This window comes from Cyanistes caeruleus, chromosome 11 (assembly GCF_971803275.1).
Source record: "Cyanistes caeruleus chromosome 11, bCyaCae1.hap1.1, whole genome shotgun sequence".
Lineage (NCBI taxonomy): Eukaryota > Metazoa > Chordata > Aves > Passeriformes > Paridae > Cyanistes > Cyanistes caeruleus.
The window spans coordinates 17,674,685-17,693,849 of record NC_141711.1 but is presented as its reverse complement, the minus strand read 5'-3'; the positions used below and the strand labels follow the sequence as shown (position 1 = coordinate 17,693,849).

Below are 19,165 nucleotides of genomic sequence, written 5' to 3'. Positions count from 1 at the left end.
CACTTTTGGCTGTGTGGCAGAGCAGTTTTGATTCAAAGCAGATCAAGTCTAAGTTTCTGTTATCTAGAGGTTAAAGGCCACTCCCTTGATTGGGTTTAAAGTCCAAATTAAACAGCCAAAGTGACCAAGCTATTTTAGTTCTGAAACATCTCTTCTATTTTTAGGGTAGAATGTTCTTTTTATAAATCATGGAAAATTAAACACAGGCTCTGGTTATAAAATAGTCTTTGCACTTGCTGTAACTTAAAAACATTTTTATAGTTGAAATATATCTAAATCAAGGATTTTGGTTCAGCTGTCAGAAGAGGACATTTCATATCTCAATATCTAAATTCACTCAATTTGCAGAAGATTTTTACAGATAGAAGTCTCTTATTTGTTTAGTGCTTTCAAGGTTGGCATAAATATATATGGAATCTGAAAAGTCGTAACTTACATTTCCTTGATCCTTGGGTCCAAGACTGGGATTAAACTTTTGGCAAACTCGAATGAGCACAGTTTTCAAATATTTCTGGTTATTTGGATGAAAGCCATCACTATTTAACACCAGCTACTTTGAGGTTTTTTCTTCATATAAAAATCCTTGGGATTTTCAGACACTTGGGAAGAATGGTGATTAAAATTTGAAAAAAAATGAGAATTATTTGTGGGAGACTTCTAATTTTATTGATGTGCATGCTATGGAGAGATAGAGTTAAGGTTTTCATCTCAAGCTGGGACACCTGAACCTCAGCTGAACATACTGAAGACAAACAACTCCTTCTAAAATATCTTTTTCTTGTTGGTGTTTGCAGGGATTACAATGGTTGACACAGAAATGCCGTTTTGGCCCATGAATTTTGGAATCAGCCCCGTGGATCTGTCAGCCATGGATGATCACACACATTCCTTTGACATCAAGCCCTTCACCACCGTTGACTTCTCGAGCATTTCCTCCCCGCACTATGAAGATCTTCCTCTTGCCAGAGCTGACCAGTCAGGCCTGGATTATAAATATGATATCAAGCTCCAGGACTGCCAAAGTAAGCTGTGTCTTTTTTGAAGTGTTTCCTTCATGTCCATGTTCCCTTCATTCCCTGGAACCTGTGCTAGCCCCAAATGGATTTAGAACTCAGATCTCCTGTGTCAGCAGAGATGTCCTCACAGGGCCCGCAGAAAAGAGAATACCCAGAGCAGACTTTCACCCTGCCACAGCAGCAGCTGGAGTTTAGGCAAGCTATCATAAAGTACCCAAAATGACATTTTATTAGAACATGGACCCCTCCGTTGTCTCCTTTCCTGTACCTTGTGTGCAGCTTTTCCTTTGAGGCTCCGTGCACACGATGTAGAATAAACACCCTGAATGCTGAAGAATGCCCAGCACACAGAGCATTTGAATTATTAATATCTGCAGCTTTTAAATTCCAAACAGCCTCAGAAACGGATGGAGTAGAAATATTTGCTAAATCTGAGCCACAGCATTGTTACAACTCCGTCACAGCTCCTGGTTTATTTGTTTGCTGTGAAACTGGTGATTATTTACTTGCTATGAAATGTGCTGCTCTTTCACAACTTACACTCACAAAATGACACTAAATCCTCCTTTTAAGAAAGGAAGTGACCTATTCCTAAATAAATTGTTACTGCTCAGAGTGGGAATGTGAGGTTGCTGCACCTGGAATTCTGTTGAGGATCCATTTCTGCTATGATCTGACCTCACTTGTATTTGTAGTAATCTGTACAAGAACTCCTTCAGGGAATTGCTGCTGGGGAAATTGTGGTATCTAATTTTGGTTGTACAGTGAAGCAGGTGCTGTGTGTCTCTGCACTACTACTGTGATAAATGAACCAACATTTTTTCAGTACTCATTTGTTTCTCTTTTGTTTAATTAGAAATATTCATCACATTTCAATACCAAGTAGTTTTAAAGAGTGTACCAGAGTTTAGATGGCATAAATCCTCCTCATCTTTACTTATTTTTTTCCCAGTTAATATAGGAATAAATCTTTCTAGATTGTATAGTAGAGCCAATCTGGAAAAATAAAAATATACACCTTCTTTAATACTCTGTTACATCACTCCTGATGTAATTTTCAAATGTCACAGCTGTCTTCTATGACCAGTGATGATTGATTTAAAGGCATCATCTTTACTTGTTTGAGGTCATTCAATATTAGAAATTGCTCTCTTAATTAGAAAATTTCATAAGAGAAAATTTATCTCTAAACTGCACCCAAAGTTCAGCAGTTTTCCCCAAGAAAGAGCTACATTTCATTTAAATGTTATTTTATCTTATGTATATATATATATATATATATATATGTATATACACAGGATATATCTCTATATATATACACATAGGATATATCTATATATACACACACATAGGATATAGATATATAGATATATGGATATATAGATAGGATTTATATATACACATAGCATAAATGTGTGTATATATATCATATGTATAATATATATAATATATAATATGTATAATAGATGTATAATATATATTATATATATTATATATAATATATAATATGTATAATAGATGTATAATATATATTATATATATTATATTTATAGATATACATATATAAATAAAAACATATTTTATCTTATATATATATATATAATTGAATAATATATTATTCAGTATATAGCTCTATTAGATACTCAAATATGTGTTAAACTAGATTAGACACTGCAGCCCATCTCCCTGGAGGAGTTTTCAACACCTTAAAGGAATAAACCAGGTAGAGACCGAGTAAGGCCCAAGTTCTCCATACATTAATTTTCAATATCCATCTATAAACCATCCCACACTCCAGAGCTGAAAGCTGCACTTGTAATACGCTTTCCCCATCAGAATCTGCCCCTTCCAGCTTTTCCAGCCATGGAAATGCAGCTCCAGCTCCTTTTTCAGCCTTTGTCTTCTGCTGGCTTTGCTGTGGAGCAGAGCTGGCCATCCCATCCCAACGTCACCAGGATGCCTTGTGCTTATTCCCTGCTGCTTCCTCCACAAACTTAATCAGAGTTTACCCCTAAACTCTTCTCTGTGCACAGGTGCCATCAAGATGGAGCCTCCTTCCCCACCCTATTTCTCAGAAAAAGTTCAGTTGTACAACAAACCTCACGAGGAGGCGTCCAACTCACTGATGGCCATCGAGTGCCGCGTGTGCGGGGACAAAGCCTCCGGCTTCCACTACGGGGTGCACGCCTGCGAGGGCTGCAAGGTGAGCTGCCAAAAAAGCATTCCCCTGAATGTTTGACACTATTTTCATCTTGGTAAAATCACACTTTTGTGCTTTTTTTTTTAAAAAAAAAAAAAAAAAAAATTAGGTCTTTACATCAATTTTCCCGTGTATAATTTATGGTTTAATAAGCAGGAGTTTTTTGAAACGTAGCTTGCTTATTGTCTTGTTGATGGTATTGATCTATTCAAATTTTTTTGTGCATTTTTCCCCCTTCTTTTAATCATGCAAGCACATTTCATTCCTGCTGCCTTGAAGGTCATGTGCAAAAAATTGGAATTCTTAGAACACAGCAAGAGAAAACTCATGCCCAACTCCAAAACTTTGAGCAATTAAAATTCAGGCTCTGTTATTCTGATTAATTCGAGTTTCTTTACCCACTTTACACAGCTCAGGTGACTACAGAGAAGTCGGATGGTATTGAGGAATGTGCTTTCTGCTCTAAAACCCCTCTGATTTTTTGGTGTCAGTGATATTTAGTGTTTAGAACACCTACAGGACAATGGTATAAAAATTGCAGTTCTTGAGAATGAGATAAAAAATGTCAGAGAATTAAATTATTAATAATTCACCAAGCTCAAGGATAAACATTAGTTTAATGTGAAATTCCCATTTTCTCCATTTTCAGTATCTTGAGGAAAATAACTAAAAGGAAAGAACTAATCCAAAGCTTAAATAAAATTCTTAGCAGTGAATTAGGAACACACATAATGCAGTAAGTACGAAGTACATGACTTAAATTACAGTTAATTATATAAATAAAAGCTGGCATTATACTTTTACTCTTATTATTCCCTGTGAGGAAGAAATAATTTTTACAAGGACAAAAGGGTGATAACTCTGGATAAACTTTACTAATTAATTGTGACTGAACTAAAAAAAAACATATTTAAACTATAAAAAGAGAAATAACCCAGAACCATTTTAATTTACTAGCGTTTGAACTGCTGTTGGCAGAATTTTTGGTTTGTTGTGGTTTACAACCAATTTTCTACATTGGTAGTGAACTTCAAATTTTGAAAATGTCACATTTGGTTCCTAATAATTGTCCCATGAGCAGTGGGACAAACAGAGCTTTGCTTCCTTGGGAATTGTGCTCTTAAATGACATCCTTGATGTCCTTTAAACCCTACTGATTCCCTAAAGCTTCTCCATCTTTTTGAGAATTTTATCCCTCTGTCAAACTGAGTTGGAAACGACAGATAAGAGCAGAACAGGAGCACAGAGTTTGGTGCCTTTGGAAATCTGTCTGTCAGGCATTCTGGATGGATGGAGAAATGGCAGTTCCTGCATCCTTTTCCACGTTTTTTTCTGTTCTCTGCAGGGCTTTTTTCGAAGAACAATCAGGTTAAAGCTCATTTATGACCGGTGTGATCTGAACTGCCGGATCCATAAGAAGAGCAGGAATAAATGTCAGTACTGCAGGTTCCAGAAGTGCCTGGCTGTCGGAATGTCCCACAACGGTGAGTGACAAAACAACACTGCTGCTGGAATGCCCACATCCTCAGTCTAGAAACACGTCAGAGAGATTGCCCCGACTTCAGGAGCCTCTCTGTGATTTGAGATTGCTTTAACACCAAAATCAGACAGGAGGAGATTTGCTTTTCTTGCTTTAATACATAATGTAGCATGAGTCAGTTTTAGTCTCCATCTTTCCTGCTCATTGGTAGTTCCTCCTGAATATATTCCTTGTGTAATTGCTATTTTTCGCTTCACTGTCTTATTTTCTGACCAGACCCTTTTGCCTGCTGGAGCTCAGGATGCTTCTCCTGAAAGCCAAAAACTAAATTATGGAAGGTGGGTTACAGGATCTGAAGCTTTGTGAATACCAGCAACTTGAATTTGCTGCACAGGTCACTTACCAAGGGCTGTTGGCATCACTGAGTTCGCACTTCTCATACTGAAACACAACGTATTTGAAATTAAAATATTCATTTGCACGAATTGTAACCTTTTAAAAATCCCTGTCCTTCTCCTTCCTAGGACACCCACATCTGTGGTTGCCTTCTTTACCATAAGTAATGGCATGAAGAATATCACAATACTGCTCTAGAAGAAAATCCCTCTGCACTTTAAAATTAACAGAGCAATTCATGTGGAAATACTTACGAATGTTTGGGCAGAAAGACATAATGAAGATTCTTTGTTGCCTTGCTTTGGCAAAGCTGAGTGAAAACAGGAATTAAATGTCATAACATAGAGACTTATGTAATTCTAAGGGTAAAGAATTGCAAACATGACTGGGAAAATAATTTCTCTGTGGTTTTTTTAGAACTTTCATTATTTTCAATCTAAAAAATGAGTGTGCTGTCCCCAAGAGGAAAGCTGGACTGTGGTTTGCAAAGTTAATGCATGAGCTGAATGTAAATTGGTCTGGGAAATGTTTTGCTAATAGAAAATATGGTTTTCAAATTCCTGGGATGCAGCAGTAACACTTAAAAATAAATCTAATTTTGAAATGCTACTGTGGGTATTTTTACAGTAATTCAGGAGGGTTTTTAATTCTTATTTTCAAGGTGCATGCCAAATTTTCCACTGGCCTGGCAACACAGCTCCCAGCTGTGTCCATGGGATCCATGGGCAGTTCCATCAGGAAGGGATGGCCCAGACCATTCTCTCTGGCTTACAACATCTAGAACAGCTTTAAAATTCCTGTTTCACCTGCATTTTTCCCTCTTTAGCCACTTCCCAGGCAGAAGCTGTGGCACCAACAAGGGTTTAGGAGCCAGGGGAGGCAGTACAAGAGCAAAGCCACTTGCCCCAGGGCTCCAAGGAGCACTTTCCTTTGCTCCAACCAGGAGTTCTCCCAACACAGGCTCAGTATTTCTATTCAGACCTTGCCTCTTACACCTACCTTTTATTATTTTGCCTGCCCTGGTTACACAAAACACCCTCATTCCTTCATAATTTATAAACAAATTTATAAAGAAGAGCTGAATTTTACCTTCGAGGCCCCAGAAAGAAATACAGCACTGGATGTGTTCCTACCCAGGTTCCTACCCTGAGCCAACAGAGCTTTAATACTAAATATTAAAATTTAAATATTCTTTACATTTTGTGTTGGTTGGAGGTAGAACCAGGGGGTTTCACCAGTGGCACCAAGACACATTTTGATGTTACATCTCCAGATTACACTTCAGCCATTTGGGTGGGGAAATTATCAGAATTTTAAATGCTTTGAAGCAGAATGTGGGTTATTTGTGCCTGAGGGTTCCAGTCCTCGTGTGGATGTATTATTGCAAAATGAGCAGGACAAAAGGGGGACTGCAAGGAGACACTCAGCAGCTACAGCCACATTTTTTCACGTAGAAATGCTCCATACCACTTGGCTAAAGGTTAAAAGAGACAGTGGTGTTCTCATGCTTGGAATATTGTTTTCCTTTCCTTCTCTAGCCACAGTGCTGCTCTGGGCTTAACCCTGAGTTGTGCAGATTGTGTTCTGAAGTGCCACTGAGCAGAAGCTTGGTTCTTTTCACTTTAAAATGTCATTTATTTTGTTCTCTTCTGCTGAAAGTACTTCTGGTATTAACCCAGCCACTGGAATGGGGAAAAAAAGAACACATGGCAATGTGTTTATCATCAATTCTGGGAGCAGGGGCTTTCTCAACCTGGGCACATCTCCACTAAAATCAGATAGGTGCCCAGCCTGGTTTTACCCTGTGTTTTCTAAGGTAGAAAACTGTATCTATGGGCTAATTGGGGTGTCCTTTATGCCCAGAAATAATCCAGACAATCAGAAGAGCGATGCCCTATAGAAGAGTCTATAAACAATCATTTTTTTTTACATTTAACTTCTCCAAGAGGCAAAACCTGGGCTAAGGATAAATACTGTAGTTCATCCACAGAAAGCCAAAGGATAGAATGAAGCATGAGGGACTGACTGTGTTCACTACTGGCTTTCTGTTCCTGACATTTGGAGAATCCTGTAGATGCAAGGAGAAGGAGGAACTGCCAAAGGAAAGAGAAATCCACGTTCCAGCTGCAGCCTCCTGCCCAGACTTGCAGAGTCTGGGATTACTGGGAGAGGAGCTGCCACCTGAACCCCTCTCAGCCAGCCGGGTTTCCAGAGCTCTCCTGGCCCTACTGATCCCTCCCCAGGCTCTCCTTTTCCCAGCCTAACCTTTGGAAGTGGCATCATCATCAGCCCCTCCTTATTCTCCTCTCATCCAAAATCCCCCTTTCCCAATTCCTCCCATAAACCTCTGCCTGACTTCTCCCTGATTTTTGTCTCAGCTCCCTGAAAAATGACAGTGATGAGGATTTTTATAGAAGGAAACTGCTAGGCTAGTCCCACAAAATTGATTTTGCCCCAGATTTTGCCTGCAATGCTAATAAACACTGAACAGAATCTGCTGCATCTGATATCTCACCAATATATTCTAAACACATTTAGAATAAATTATTAGAATAATTTATTCCACAAAAAAATAAATCCTATGTCTATGAAATTGTAAGATAGGAATGCTTGATTCACAACCCTCCTTGATGTCAATGAATTGTTATATTTCAAACATACTCTATAATGAAATGTTATATTTAAAACACATTTGAGTCCTGATCACCTTTTCTTTTGATGGAACGGAGTCTTCTGCCAGTGGGACTCTGCTTTTTATGCTTTTTTTATGAACCTGCTTTTGCAAACCTCAGCTTTCAGGAACAGGCTCACAACAGAAGCATTTCCTGCTGGTGTCCAGTATAATTTAATGTAAAGGACACCCAAGTAATTCTGAAATATCCAGCACACGTCACTCACAGACTGAGGTTGCTGAAAAAGGAGTTCAGTCATAAAAATAAACAATTTTGTTCCTACAGCCATGAAACAAGACAACTGATCAATAAATATAATAGAGGAAAAAGTGGAGAGGGAGGATGTGTTCCGGCATAATTATTTATTCTTGGAAAAAAATGTCCTGTTTGCCCATCAACACATTGCAGCAAACTCATAGAAGAGTGACTGCTTGTTTCCAAAATAAACATCCCCAGTAAAATCATCTCTGTATGATCTTAGCAGCACTTGTCCTTTATCCAATCACTAGAAAAATATTCATAATATTTCTATTTCCCCCTAGGGCCAAAATGCAAAATCCTTGATTTCTTCCTTCCGTTTTTTGTTTGGATGCTCTTTTGTTCTGTTCTGTTTGCATAAAGCAAAATAAATTCTGTTTACTGAAATATCATCTGATAAATCAGTCTTGATTTTGATGGCTCATTTGAAACATTCTCCAGTCAGTCCCCATATGAATAAATAGGCTTGAATGGGAAGCACATGGATGGAAAAATAGGAGGTGCAGAGGAGATTTGAGCAATTTTGAGCTCATATGATGAGGTAGAACCATTTCCTGGTTTTTCAATACTGCACATGAACAACTCAGCCTTTTCCAGCTTTTTATTCCCTGCACAACCTTCTTCCCCTCTCCTTAATCCTGATGTTAACATTTTCTAGCACTCGCTACGTTGGATTCTGCCGAACTATTTCGGAATTTATTCCTTCAAGGCATGTGAGGGTTTTGTTTCTAAACAAATGAAGAACCTCAGATCCATGTGGTGATTTGCCCAGAACAATACAAGGCTCAATGGTGGTTCCCACCCTGAGCCAACAGAGCTTTAATATCTTAAATATTCTTTGCATTTTATGTAGATTGGAGGTAGAACCAGGCGGTTTCACCGACAGCTGACAGCAGGTTTGCATTTCTAAGCAAGGTACTATAATGGGCACAGACATGATTTCCTCTTTGAGATTTGTTTGTTTACATTTCTTTAAAGCTGTTCAGCTGTTTTGCCAAGATGACTGCAGCAAACCCTCTCTCCTTGCTTGCCTAGCCCTGATTAACACAAGCTTCAGGCGCCCGCACCGAAAGGCAACAGAAAATTCAAAGGAGCTTTTTGAGCTGCAGGTGCAGAAAGGTGGCAGAAAAGCCATTTAAATGTGCTTTTTTATAACTCTTGTGGTGTTCCTCAGCCATCAGGTTCGGGCGGATGCCGCAGGCGGAGAAGGAGAAGCTGCTGGCAGAGATCTCCAGCGACATCGACCAGTTAAACCCCGAATCCGCCGACCTGCGGGCGCTGGCCAAGCACCTGTACGACTCCTACATCAAGTCCTTCCCTCTGACCAAAGCCAAGGCGAGGGCCATCCTGACAGGAAAGACGACAGACAAATCAGTCAGTTCCCTCTTCTTTTTTGTTTCTTCCTTTTTTCCCGAGTAAACGATTTGCCAAGTTGACAGCGCAGCTCTTTAAAAAAAAAACCAAAATACAAAACACCGAACCTAAAAAAAAACCCCAGCCCACTTTGCTGTTGGCAGTTACACATCTCAAGCTGTGTCTGAAACACAGGAAATGTTTTTAGATAGAATAAGTAAACATTTTTTGAAAAAACTCCAAGTTCACCTAATAAAATACTTGAAACCGGGACAAGAATTCGAAGGTCACCTTAACCTTTTTGTATTCCCTGATCCTCTCTTCCCGTTTTCCTTCTCCTTGCCCAGAGGTTATCTGCCACATTATCTGTTTAAGGTGGCTCTCGAGCTGTCAGGAATTGCTGTTCCCTGAGGAATATTCCTTTTCCTGAGTGGCAAATGATTCCAGCCCCAGCAGAGCCACAAGGCTGAATGTGATGCTCATTCTTACGATGCTCTGATGAATTCCTGCTCTTCTCTGGGTTATCTCAGGTCACTTCAGTGCCCTGTGTTGCTGCAGTTGGAATTTTAGGAGAATGGACAGGAAAATCTTGGAAAAGTAAGGAATAAGTGGGTTTGGAAACTTCATTTGCAATGCAGAAAATCTTCTGTATCAGTGAGAGGAGGAGAAATAACATCTGACCATTTTGGTAACAGTATTTTAATACCTAAAGAAAAAAATGCTTTTACAAAACTCATAATTCTTAGCTTAATATATTTTCTAGAATCATTGGCAGAAATTTTATTGTCAGGATTACAAAAAAAAGACTGGATTTTATTTTCCTTAATAATTTCAAGGACAGCATAGAACTCAGAGGTATTTCAGACTCCAAAAAAGATATTTCTTCCTTTCCTTAAAGGCAATTAAAATAATCATTTTATTGTTGTCCAGAAATTGGTTGTACCCCTCACATAAAAGCTTTGGATGTGGTGGGCACTTATATTGTGAGTAACTTTTCAGAATGAAATATATGAAGTTTGAATTAGCTAAATTTATTTATTCTGCAGAAACCGATGTGCAGCCTGCTCGTGTCTGAAAGTTCCACCACTTCAAATCTCACCCAGTAAATGTAGAATTGCATCAATTAATCCTCCTTTTTTCTTGGAAGTTTTTTAACTTTGGCACATTAAAAACAGCAATAAACCAGTAGACAGAGTCCAGCTTTTCAATGCTGCCAATTTTCAAGGCTTTGATGAAAATACCACTGAAAGAGAGAGACTCAGTATTAAATGGTCACAACTTCCATGTTTTTATCAATGGATTGGGTGCTCTGGAGCATCAAACTGTTTACTATGGGCATAGTTTAAATTCATGTTATTTTTTAGTTGCTGTATGATCCCAATTAATTTAAAATGTTTGGATATGCGAGTGAGTGTATCAAAACTAGAATGAGTTATTCATCATCTCCTGGGATATACAGAGCTCATTTGACATAAGATTCTACTCTCAAGTTCATCTGAATCTTCATATTAAAAAATCTTTGTCTATTTTGAACTCTTTCTTGATTTTCATCTATCATGAATAGGCCAGTGGTGTTTATAAGCTTTCTAAAGCACGTGGACATGGACTGATGATGACTTTTTCTTGTACTTGGTGTTTCCACTAGAAGAAAGAGTAAGAAGTTACCTGGTAGAACCAAAATGTGCATTTTAAAAGCATCTTCTGCAGCCTTGTTACTCCACTATTCCATGTGTATGCACATCCATATGTGCAGATAAGTATTTAATGGTTTTGCTGCTGCCAAAATGTCATTACCTGAAAAATTCCTTCTCCTCCTGGCTTTTCTCAGTGCAGTGTGTTTGTTGGTTCAGTGAAAGCAGGAAAATAATTGAATCCCTCCCACCATCCCTCCTGGAATGTCATGGTCTGGAGCTGTAAATGCAAAACCATGAGAAGGTTTTAAGGCATAAGAATCTGCAGTCATAAATTACCTCCAATTTTAAAAATTGTTTCTTTAGTCCAATTGTTGGAGTATAATCCCTTCTATTTGAATTAATTAATTAAGTATGTTAACAAACCTATTCATATCAGTGGGATTGGTTCAGTGCAGCAGTGAACTGTTCAGTCATTAATCCTCTGAGAGAAAGATTCTTCAAATGAATTTGAGAAATCCTCACGTAACCACTTCTTTAAGCCCAGGAGCTTCTTTTGCATATTCTGGAACAGATTGTTTCCAGATCCTAATGCAAGTATTCTGGCACTACTTTTTCTAAGCTGCTTTTAAAATTGATTTGTTCCAGTTGAGTTTATTTCACAGTCCAGCCTCATTCTTGTGTTCTGAATTATGGTTTGTAGCATGGTATTTGTCTTTTCTTTCCCAAAGACAAGTTGAGTGGGTTTAAATATATCCTAATGTTGTTATTTTTAAAGGAGTTAACAGCAAAAGGTTGCATTTATCAGATAATCAATACCATAAAGTTGTTATTACTTTCAATGTTTCCCAGGATAGGACATGAAAGGAACATGAAAGTAAATAAAGGAATCAAAACGGGAATATTCTCTGTCTTCCCCCCCCCAAAAAAAAATAAAATAAAAGAAGGCTCCTTTACACTCATTGGATTCTCTTTTATAGAAGCTGTTTTAATTCAGGTAGAAGTAGCATCATTTTAACCTTTTCTTAAACATTTCAAACTTTGAAATCTGGAATTACAGAACATTTTATAAAGCAAAAAGCAAACAAAGGAAAAGGCAAAGCTCCTGGACACTTTTAAACAGTGTTCCTTTTTCCCCTCCTTTAATTGGCCTTTCTGTAAATCATTCTAGCATTGTGAGGATACTTGTTTTTATAGTTTTAGAACAATTTAACTATTTGGGGAATCCTTGCTGGGTTTCTCAGGACAATTTAACTATTCTGGGAACCCCTGGCAGGTTGCTCAGAGATGTCTGAGGGGTTGCTGCTGAATTCTCTTTGGGCTTCTCAGGAGTCAGACGCTCTTGGAAAGGACATTTGGGAGTAAATGGACTTTCCTTTTGTTTTTAGCCCTTCGTTATTTATGACATGAACTCTTTAATGATGGGAGAAGACCAGATCAAGTGCAAGCACGTGTCCCCCCTGCAGGAGGAGAACAAGGAGGTGGCCATCCGCATCTTCCAGCGCTGCCAGTTCCGCTCCGTGGAGGCCGTGCAGGAGATCACCGAGTTCGCCAAGAACATCCCGGGCTTTGTCAACCTCGACCTGAACGACCAAGTGACTCTGCTGAAGTACGGGGTCCACGAGATCATTTATACCCTGCTGGCTTCTCTGATGAACAAAGACGGGGTTCTCATATCCGACGGACAAGGGTTCATGACGCGGGAGTTCCTGAAGAGCCTGAGGAAACCTTTTTGTGACTTTATGGAGCCCAAATTTGAGTTTGCTGTGAAGTTCAATGCACTGGAATTAGATGACAGTGACCTGGCAATATTTATAGCTGTCATTATCCTAAGTGGAGGTAAGTGCTCTCTATTTATATGGGATTTTAGAGGATGGAATTGACACTTTTAACTCCTGCCCAAACAGCAAAGTGCTCGGCATTGCAGGGTGGGACTGAGCACGTTTACACAGCTTTTTTAGACACTTTCAAATTTCTTTTTTTGTTGTTTGTCCTTTATTCAGATTCAGACAGAAACTCAAAATGGAAATGCCCCAGTATTAGTGATGGAGCTGGAAATGCCTGCTGAGTCATCAGTTCATGCAGGCAGAAAACAAAATCAGGGCTCTTTTGGAAAACAGGAAGAGTGGAATTTCACTGGCAGGAGCTAAAATTCTGCAGATTTTTTTTAAACCTGCAATTAGGTTGTGTGGCTTGCTAATTGAACACAAATAGCTTTGAGTCCAGAACAATTCCAAAGGATAGGTGGTGCTGGGCTCACAGGGTTACAGCGCCTTTCATTGTTCCTCTGTTCATGGAAGGTTTTGTTTGCCTTTAAAAGGAGGGGGAAATGCTTTTGCGAGGATAATGATGGTCTCCTTAAAAAAAACACCCAGGCATTGTGTTCCTCCAGCTTTCCTCAGCTGCTCTGCTTTATCTTCACACATCACACTTTGAGCAAAGCATGACCCAAAATCCCAGGTACCAGACTGCCCACATCCAACACTTCACTGTAAAAACACCGAGTTTCAGCTTTTCTGCAGCCAGTCTATGTGTTCTCTGCTCCTGAGGTGATGTCAGCATTCTGCTTTGTGAATTAGCCATGCCTACCAGGATTTATTTCACTTAGACACCTTCAGATATATTCCAGGCACATCGAAGCCTCTGTTACTTTGGCCAACACTCCCAAGGCAGTGATGTTGCACAAATAAAATCTTGCCCTACAGATTTGTGTGTATTTTGGCCCAAAAGGGAACTGCACATATCCATGGCAGGAATGTGCTGAATGCTCTGGATTCGGCTCCTCCGCAGAGCAACACCGAGGATTTTGTTATTAAATTACATTTCAGCAATCAAACACAACCTCCTGCTATTGTTCTAAAAGCAGCCCTGCTGCTGGCAGGGCACTCTTAGGTATAGCTGCATTTAAAATCACCTCCAGTTCCTCCTGGCACCGTGTTTCATTCAGGTCACAATATAATTAATGCCACCAATTCCGTTTCCAACAAGAATTCCTCCCAGAAATTTCCTTGTGCAAACCTGGGGCACCGTGATCCCTGAGAACTCTGCTTTACTCCAGGAAGGAGAGCAACCTTGCTGGTGTATTTTTGGTTGGTTTTGATGGGAGAGGAGAGATGGGACAAACCTATCAGGGCACTACTCAAAACATGCCAATATTGTGTGGTTTTTAGTATAATGAAATGTGACAGATGAGAAAAAGGCCTCTCAAAATTCTCTCCTAAATGCAAAAAGGGAGCTTGTATTCTGCAAAGCCCTGTCCTCAGCAGTGTTTCCACCAGAGGAAATAGGAATGATGTTGCCAATCTCACATTTTAGATTGCAGGAGGACAGTGATTCACATACAATAATTAAGTGTGTTGAACCAGATTTATCAGCATGCCTCCTTTTTTTTGCAGAATAATTTGTCAACAGAGACATGTAAAGAACCAATGAATTTGAATCAAGTAACTGTAGCAAAACTCTGAAACAAATCCATAGAGACATATAAATCCATATAAATATAAACCAGTCCTTTCTAGGAAGATCCTTTAATTTCTTGATAACAAAGACCTCCCTATCTTTTTTCAGATTTTTTTTTCCCCAAAAACTATGATAGCTGCTTGAAAAAAAAGAGTTTATGTTTTGAAAACAATTAAGCTTTGTTGCCAATTAAAGAAAGCTTTTATCATGGAATTTACAGCCAGATATGATATCTATTGAACTGGATGCATTCTGTGGGATTAAAATATCTTGTGTGTAAAACTGAGTCCTGTTTCTCAGCTGTCTCAGCCATTTCTGTAAGAGCTACATCCTTGCAAAATTGTATTTCTGTAAGATCTATTTGAGTATAGCAGGATGATTTCACTGAGAACAGGATTTCAAAACCAGAGCACCTCGAGGACTTGACTTGCTGCAGGAATCCTGCAACGCTTAAATCCCTTCACAAAATCCTGGGTACAAACTTCTCTAACAGCAAACCAGTTTGTGAAACCCAAAAAGATCCCAGCCAGGGGCTCTGAATCAGTGGATCTGGTATTACCTAGTGAAATGATGCTAATTCTGCTGGCTCCAGAGGGGCAGGCTCTAACAAAAGAGGAGAAGGGAAAGAGAATTCCAGCTGGAACATCACATGTAGAAAGATTTCTGTTGGGAAGTGTTTGGAATTTGCCACGAATCCTATAAAACTCTTCAGCCTTTTGATAACCAAACAGCTGCTTTTGCATGTTATCTAAAAAGGCAAAAAGCCCAAATCACAGCAGTAAGGAGCTGACAAATTAACTTTAATAGCAACAGATGGAAAATACTCCCACTCCCACAGTTGATTTTACTGTTCCTGAGCTGCTCAGTGCAGCCTCTCTCTGTCTCAGCTACTCCACATGTTTCTCTGAACTCATTTGTGGAGAGCTGTTGGTGCTGTAAAACAAAGTAAATGGCAAACAAAGTCTCATATTCTGAATTTAATGCAGATGAGACACTGTGTGTGAGCATAGGATTTCACCTTGTTTGTACAACAGAAATGCTGTTGGCCATCAACAGCACCAAACCCTGATTACAACATCCTTCCAGCTGTGGTGACTTTAAAAGACACACTTTGGTTAAATGAGCTTTGGAAAGCTTTGTTTAGGAGATATTCTTCCTCTGTGGCACTGAGACTCATCCTCAGTCATCAGTGAGTGCTCTGCTATACATGAAAAAGAGCTGAAGCATCTTAGAAAAATCACATCCACCTGAGCTGAAAATGAACTCTGTCACAAGAAGTTGGATGGTTGTGTTTGAGGGTAACACTCCAGGCCTTCTTGGGACAATTCACATTTATGAACTGAGCAAACTCACTCAAACAGGCTGTTGTCAAACAAACAAACAAACAAAAAGTTCAAAAAGGAACTTTGTGGCATGTATTTTGTGCATTATCTTCTGCAGTGTTTGGATCCAGGAATGTTTGCATACAGCAGTGTTTGGGGCAGAGTATCCCTGTAAAGACCCCCATTCTGCCAGTCCATGTGCAGTCAAACTGGTGTTTAAATCCAGAAATGGATTTAAAGTCACTTTTTTTCTGTTTTCTGTGTGGTTTTCACCCTAAATTTTAAGCCACAAGTCCCTGCTCCTGGTGTAAACACTGTATTCAGTCATTTTGCTGCGTTCTCAGATCAGCAACATTTGAACTTTTATCACTGGCTATTACCAAGAAGTAGTTCCTGTTTCACTGCCACACAAATCCTGCACTTTGTAAGAACAAAGAAATGCTTTGTAATCAGAGCTGCAGATCATCACTGAACCAAAGTCCTGGTGACTCCAATACATGTGACAGTCTCAGGAGACAAACCTCAAATTGCTGAGTCACATCTGCCTCAGCAAAAGAAAAAAGAAGGAGCACATGTGTTCACTCAGACAGATTTTTGCCTGATTTTTTCATACTGAGATTTTAGATTGCACATGTAAAATGTAAAATGCATTTATTCAAAGATAAAAAAATGTAAAGACAGGTAGGTGGCCATTTCATGTGTAAGGAACAGGTAAAAAAGATTGTAATTATTGTCAGGGACATGAAAGAGGCATCCAAAGAAGTAAGTAAATAAACAAATATTTTCCCCTGAGGCAGTGTAGAATATCAATTTACATTACTTTACAAAGTGGTACTGCTGGCACTCAGAGCTTTGGGGTTATTTGCCTTTCCCAGTCACTGTGGACATTTTCTGACTTAGAATAGTTCCCTGCACAGTTTTCAAACCAATTGAAGCAGCCATAGGACAATGAATGAAAACATAAAGCAAATGTGAATAAAGAAACATGATAAAGAACAGGAAACCATGGTGCTCTCCTGGCATTTTCCTTTTTCCTGCAAGGCACATCCCTCTGCAGCTCCTTACTGCACAGACCTCACCTTTTGGTCCAAAACCAAATTGGTCTGGAGCATATCTATTTCAGAACATTTTAACAGCTTGAAATATACCATAATAACTGGATGTTTAAGCTTTCTCCTCTTATTTCCTTTTTTTCCTGCTTTAGATAAGTTTCTTGGAACAGAAGCAGCATTTTCCTCTGTAAGTTTTTTACTGGGAAAGTATAGCAAACTGTCAACACCCAAAAAACACTGCCTATATCCTGAAGTTCTCATTCATGAAAAATCTCTCTTGCCTTCAATGGGAATTTTCCTTCCTCTTGAATTGGCTTATTTAAAAATAACATCTGATGATCTCTCCTAGGCTTTTGTCAGAGTCATCTTTTCTGCCTCTGGTTCCACTGGGTCATTAGAAACTCAACACATTGGGGTTTTTCAATGGGTTTCATGATTGTAGCCACTGCAGTCTCACTGAACTTCAGTTGACCTCAGGCATCCAAATTCAGGGGGCTCCTGATAAATTCCAGACCCAGAGGAGTTTCCTCCTGGACTCTGGAGCACAATATTTGAATTGGGATTCGCTCCTGAAAAGCTCACACCCCAAAAAATTCCCAGCCCAAAGGAGCAGGGGGCAAAGGGAGATGAATCTCAGAGGAAATCAAGGCCACGTCTTTGTGCTCCCTGATTATTTTCTGTCCCTGCACACTGAGTCATGCCCAGCTAGCTCAGAGTTCAACTGCAGCACACAAGGAAAATTTAAAGCTATCACAACCCCAAATTATTACCAGCTTTGAAGGGCTGAAATTTGGCAAGTCTCAGAAAGATGTCAGCTGGATTCTGCAGCCCATGTAATGCATTCAGGCAATCAGAAAAGAAATATCTAGCATTTACCAAAAACTCTTTAGGTATCATTAAAAAAATGCTCAAAAATATTGCCAAAGGAAATTGACAAAATGGAATCTTTTTTAATATTTACTCCCAGACTTTCTGAATCAGATTTTATGAGGTTATCAGTAGAATGGGATAAATAAATTTTATGAGGTTATCAGTTGAATGGGATAAATAAATTGCTTTTAATTATAATTATTAATTAATTTAATTAGAATAACTGTTTTAGTAATAAACATATGTATAATATAAAATATATAAATAATAAATTGTCTGCAGGACAAGCACATTGACGAACAAATATCCAGATTCACACTGAAAATTACTTTTTTTTCCCCTATCTTTGAAAAACTCTGCCTAAACCTCACCTCTTGGAGAACCAAGTATCCTTTCCTGATCAGTGACCTTCATTTTCATGGCTGTGTACTCACTGGTTTTCCTGCCAGCTCTGCATTTTAGTTTACACTGCAGTTTTTTCCCCCATGAAGTAAAGCCACGATGTATTTATAAAGAGCTTTGTTTTCTCTCAGCCTTTTTGCCAGTGTGCTGCACAACTCAAGCTGAGATAGGAGAACTCTGTGCTCAGAAAGGTTACCAAGATCACAGGAAATAACAGCTTTTTTTTATGTTTTTAACAGAGATCAGCCTCTCATCCTTGCTGAAATGGAATTATTGCCTTAGGGAAGTGATTTAAGGCTTGCAGTAGGCGCTGCTTTTTATTGATCAACCTATGAAATTAATTTCATAGCTACACAGCAAATTTTATTTAAATTATTGACTCTTTTCCTGATCTATTATGGTATTTGGGAAGTGTTATGCAGTATTAAGTATTTTAGCAGTGACAAAATTCATGGTAGTCATTGTCATATGTGAGGATTTCATGAAGTTAAGCAGCTTTCATTGCTTAGACACTCAAATTTCGTTAACTTTCAGCACTGGAGAATCAAATAAACTGCAGAAGTTGAGTTTATGCCTTTTTTTTTTTAAATTTGATGTGTCAATATCCACCTTAGCAGGGAACATTTTTAGTGGCAGCAGCTACATGCAAATCCATCAGAGAATATGTTGATTTTCCAGAAGCGAATTACCTGATACAGATTGTTTTTCCCCCAACTATCTCACTCTTTTTTTCCCCACACACCCTCCCAGTTTACTGTGGAAAATCCGCTGTAGTGGAGTACAAACCTAGCTCTGGAGTAGAAAACTAGTTCCAAAACCCCTCTGAGCAAATCCAGGGAAATCTTACAAACTACCTGAAGGTCAAACAGCTCCCAGGAAAAGCCATTTGCAGAGGCTTCATCTGCTTAGAAATGTGTAAGAAATTAACGCACGGGAATTGACGCTGCCGTGCTCGTAAACTCACAGGTCTGTTTCTCCCCAGCCCACCCAGTGGAAATGTTTCCAAGATTAGTCCTAGAACACCTTTGAGCAAATCCCTTTTGTGAAATCTTAC

General features: G+C 39.0%; 1 protein-coding gene across 1 annotated transcript in view; it reads left to right on the top strand.

Annotated features, from left to right (window-relative positions):
• PPARG (peroxisome proliferator activated receptor gamma) overlaps positions 1-19,165 on the top strand; it is a 52,710-nt gene that overhangs the window by 30,315 nt on the left and 3,230 nt on the right. The window contains exons 2-6 of the mRNA XM_086845643.1: positions 795-1,022; positions 3,050-3,219; positions 4,562-4,700; positions 9,197-9,396; positions 12,395-12,845. Of these exons, the coding sequence (XP_086701769.1) occupies positions 803-1,022; positions 3,050-3,219; positions 4,562-4,700; positions 9,197-9,396; positions 12,395-12,845 (1,180 nt within the window). The 5' untranslated portion in view covers positions 795-802. The remainder of the gene's footprint in view (positions 1-794; positions 1,023-3,049; positions 3,220-4,561; positions 4,701-9,196; positions 9,397-12,394; positions 12,846-19,165) is intronic.